Source organism: Salmo salar, chromosome 06, assembly GCF_965601325.2.
Source record: "Salmo salar chromosome 06, fSalSal1, whole genome shotgun sequence".
Taxonomy (NCBI): Eukaryota; Metazoa; Chordata; class Actinopteri; order Salmoniformes; family Salmonidae; genus Salmo; species Salmo salar.
The window spans coordinates 177,501-182,500 of record NC_138296.1 but is presented as its reverse complement, the minus strand read 5'-3'; the positions used below and the strand labels follow the sequence as shown (position 1 = coordinate 182,500).

The 5,000-nt window shown below is 40.6% G+C and overlaps 1 protein-coding gene across 2 annotated transcripts in view; it reads left to right on the top strand.

The window, feature by feature from the left end:
• The window catches only part of LOC123740027 (guanine nucleotide-binding protein G(I)/G(S)/G(O) subunit gamma-13), a 31,867-nt gene that overhangs the window by 18,447 nt on the left and 8,420 nt on the right, over window positions 1-5,000 (top strand). Inside the window, exon 2 of one of the 2 annotated variants that reach the window (XM_082976194.1) lies at window positions 1,702-1,835. In XM_082976194.1, the coding sequence (XP_082832320.1) occupies window positions 1,738-1,835 (98 nt within the window). In that variant the 5' untranslated portion in view covers window positions 1,702-1,737. Of the gene's footprint in view, window positions 1-1,701; window positions 1,836-2,001; window positions 2,054-5,000 lie in introns of those variants that run through there. The other variant, XM_082976193.1, reaches the window with a different exon arrangement.

Below are 5,000 nucleotides of genomic sequence, written 5' to 3'. Positions count from 1 at the left end.
GTACCGGTACCCCCTGTATATGGCCTCCACATTGACTCTGTACCGGTACCCCCTGTATATAGTCTCCACATTGACTCGGTACCGGTACCCCCTGTATATAGCCTCCACATTGACTCTGTACCGTAATACCCTGTATATAGCCTCCACATTGACTCTGTACCGGTACCCCCTGTATATAGCCTCCACATTGACTCTGTACCGGTACCCCCTGTATATAGCCTCCACATTGACTCTGTACCGTAATACCCTGTATATAGCCCCCACATTGACTCTGTACCGGTACCTCCCTGTATATAGTCTCGCTATTGTTATTTTCCTACTGCTCTTTAATTACTTGTTACTTTGTATTTCTTATTCTTATTAGTATTTTTAATATATTTTTTAACTGCATTGTTGGTTAGGGGCTCGTAAGTAAGCATTTCACTGTAAGGTCTACACCTGTTGTATTCAGCATTTCACTGTAAGGTCTACACCTGTTGTATACAGCATTTCACTGTGAGGTCTACTACACCTGTTGTATTCAGCATTTCACTGTGAGGTCTGCTACACCTGTTGTATTCAGCATTTCACTGTAAGGTCTACACCTGTTGTATACAGCATTTCACTGTGAGGTCTACACCTGTTGTATTCAGCATTTCACTGTGAGGTCTACTACACCTGTTGTATTCACCATTTCACTGTAAGGTCTACTACACCTGTTGTATTCAGCATTTCACTGTTAAGGTCTACTACACCTGTTGTATTCAGCATTTCACTGTGAGGTCTACTACACCTGTTGTATTCAGCATTTCACTGTGAGGTCTACTACACCTGTTGTATTCAGCATTTCACTGTGAGGTCTACTACACCTGTTGTATTCAGCATTTCACTGTGAGGTCTGCTACACCTGTTGTATTCAGCATTTCACTGTAAGGTCTACACCTGTTGTATACAGCATTTCACTGTGAGGTCTACACCTGTTGTATTCAGCATTTCACTGTGAGGTCTACTACACCTGTTGTATTCACCATTTCACTGTGAGGTCTACTACACCTGTTGTATTCAGCATTTCACTGTGAGGTCTACTACACCTGTTGTATTCAGCATTTCACTGTAAGGTCTACTACACCTGTTGTATTCAGCATTTCACTGTAGGGTCTACTACACCTGTTGTATTCAGCATTTCACTGTGAGGTCTACTACACCTGTTGTATTCAGCATTTCACTGTTAAGGTCTACTACACCTGTTGTATTCAGCATTTCACTGTGAGGTCTACTACACCTGTTGTATTCAGCATTTCACTGTGAGGTCTACTACACCTGTTGTATTCAGCATTTCACTGTGAGGTCTACTACACCTGTTGTATTCAGCATTTCACTGTGAGGTCTACTACACCTGTTGTATTCAGCATTTCACTGTGAGGTCTACTACACCTGTTGTATTCAGCATTTCACTGTGAGGTCTACTACACCTGTTGTATTCAGCATTTCACTGTGAGGTCTACTACACCTGTTGTATTCAGCATTTCACTGTGAGGTCTACTACACCTGTTGTATTCAGCATTTCACTGAGGTCTACTACACCTATTGTATTCAGCATTTCACTGTGAGGTCTACTACACCTGTTGTATTCGAGCGTATGTGACTAATAACATTTTATTTGCTCCTATGAGCCATTCTGGTTCAGAATACTAACTTGACTTACTTACTTACTACCCCCAGGTTGCCAGGGTAACCTCCCCCAGCCAATCAGCAGTCATGGATGAGATGGATCTACCCCAGATGAAGAAGGAAGTGGAGAGCCTGAAATACCAACTGGCCTTCAAGAGAGAGAAGTCTTCCAAGACAGTCACTGAGTGAGTTACTACTACTACACTACTACTATTACTACACTACTACACTACTACACTACTACAAATACCAACTGGCCTTCAAGAGAGAGAAGTCTTCCAAGACAGTCACTGAGTGAGTTACTACTACTACACTACTACTATTACTACACTACTACACTACTACACTACTACAAATACCAACTGGCCTTCAAGAGAGAGAAGTCTTCCAAGACAGTCACTGAGTGAGTTACAACTACTACACTTTACTAACATTTTAATAATCCGTTAGTCTGTGTTTTAGCTACTGACAGTGGGTAACAACCAGGGCTGTCCCCGATTAACAAAAAAAATCTTGGTCGACCGAAAGTCTTCTGTTCTTTCGACCAATCGATTGGTCGACATTTTTAAAACGTCTATTTTTCCATTCATAGACACACCCTATGTGTTTTAATTAAAATCAACTATAATGCATTGAGCTTGTCTGATGCTTTAAACTTAATGTTTGATGAAATAACACACAAATGACTCAAGAGGGAGCCAGAGATCTAGATAACCAGAAGAACATTTTTTTTTTTTAAATAAAAAAACTTAACCTGACCCAACTATTCTCTTCCTGTTGTATTCAGCATTTCACTGTGAGGTCTACTACACCTGTTGCAGATTCTGCCGTTACCCTCCTGAAGTTTCCCATAATAAGCTACACCAGGAGAAGGAAACCTTTCCTCATGTTGAATTACCATTTATCTGATAATTTCTACCTATCTGTATGCCAGTTATGGTTTTCGCACATTTCCGTGTGTAACAGTGTAGGTTCCGTCCCTCTCTTCGCCCCAACCTGGGCTCGAACCAGGGACCCTCTGCACACATAAACAACTGACACCCCACGAAGCATCGTTACCCATCGCGCCACAAAAGCCGCGGCCCTTTGCAACGGGGAAACCCTACTTCAAGTCTCAGAGCGAGTGACGTCACTGATTGAAACGCTATTAGCGCGCACCACCGCTAACTAACTAGCCATTTCACATCAGTTGCACGTGGACAAGTTTCATTTCATTTATAATAACGTGTTCATATCTCAAAATATCATTGTCGTGTTGTAAATCAAAATTCTATCCAAATCTAAATGAAAATAATACAAACCTAAAAAGTAACTTTTATTGCCAAATATGGTAAAAAAGAATACATAAAGCCAACCAATCAAAACATTGCAACCTGCAGATAGAGAAAAAAAAATCCTGATTTAAAAAAAATCCTATAAATCACATTGGCTACATATGGCCTGTCTGCAACAAACTGGACACATTGTATAAAATATTAACTTGAGTCCGACCAAGCAAATTTATAACATTGTATTAAATATTCTGGGCCTTTAAGAGTTTCCCGACAGGCTGTTGGTTCTTTGAGCAAAGTGGATAAGAAGCAGTGCTTGACTTGGCCAGGAGCTGAGGTGGCACGTACCTGACCAGTAGAAGGGGTTATTTGTTATTGTAGTTTGTTCAGGACGTGGCAGGGGGTGTTTGTTTTATGTGGTTCGGGGGTTTGTTGGGATATGTGTTTATGTAAGAGGGGTGTTTGTTTTATGTGGTTCGGGGGTTTGTTGGGATATGTGTTTATGTAAGAGGGGTGTTTGATTTATGTGGTTCAGGGTTTGTTGGGATATGTGTTTATGTAAGAGGGGTGTTTGATTTATGTGGTTCAGGGTTTGTTGGGATATGTGTTTATGTAAGAGGGGTGTTTGATTTATGTGGTTCAGGGTTTGTTGGGATATGTGTTTATGTAAGAGGGGTGTTTGTTTAGAGTATTCCAGGGTTTTTGGTTATTGTTCTATGTTTTGTATTTCTATGCTCTGTCTATGTTGTGTATTTCTTTGTGTTGGCCTGGTATGGCTCTCAATCAGGAACAGCTGTACTTCGTTGTTGCTCATTGGGAGTCATACTTAGGTAGCCCTGTTTTCACCTGTCATTGGTGGGAAGTTGTTTTTGCATTGCTGTGTGTAGCTTGCAAGACTGTTTGTCGGTCGTTCGTTCGTTTTCTTGTTTTGTTATTTAGTGTTAAATAAAAGTTTAATATGAGCACTCGACCCGCTGCGCCTTGGTCCACTACATACGACGACTGTTACATGAGTACCGGCACCTCAAATTATCTACTGCTTGAGCTCCTCTTCCTCCCTCTTCCTCTTACAGAATATTATCTCAAAAGTATTGTGTGGCTCCTACACCTAAATATAAACAGCACCAGCACCCAAAAAATTATTTCATATGATACGGCCTCTGCAGAAATCACGCCATTCATCCTCCTCGCGCTTCACCGAGCAGTGCAGAGCTGTTGTCAAGGAAGTTGTCAAGGAAGTGAGTTTGTGTTTAGGTCAGGATTTACCCCCCTCCCCCCCTGGTAACAACATTCTGTTAATAACACAGCCCTGGTAACAACATTCTATTAATAACACAGCCCTGGTAACAACATTCTATTAATAACACAGCCCTGGTAACAACATTCTATTAATAACACAGCCCTGGTAACAACATTCTGTTAATAACACAGCCCTGGTAACAACATTCTGTTAATAACACAGCCCTGGTAACAACATTCTATTAATAACACAGCCCTGGTAACAACATTCTATTAATAACACAGCCCTGGTAACAACATTCTGTTAATAACACAGCCCTGGTAACAACATTCTATTAATAACACAGCCCTGGTAACAACATTCTGTTAATAACACAGCCCTGGTAACAACATTCTATTAATAACACAGCCCTGGTAACAACATTCTGTTAATAACACAGCCCTGGTAACAACATTCTATTAATAACACAGCCCCGGTAACAACATTCTATTAATAACACAGCCCTGGTAACAACATTCTATTAATAACACAGCCCTGGTAACAACATTCTGTTAATAACACAGCCCTGGTAACAACATTCTATTAATAACACAGCCCTGGTAACAACATTCTGTTAATAACACAGCCCTGGTAACAACATTCTATTAATAACACAGCCCTGGTAACAACATTCTATTAATAACACAGCCCTGGTAACAACATTCTGTTAATAACACAGCCCTGGTAACAACATTCTATTAATAACACAGCCCTGGTAACAACATTCTGGTAATAACACAGCCCTGGTAACAACATTCTATTAATAACACAGCCCTGGTAACAACATTCTATTAATAACA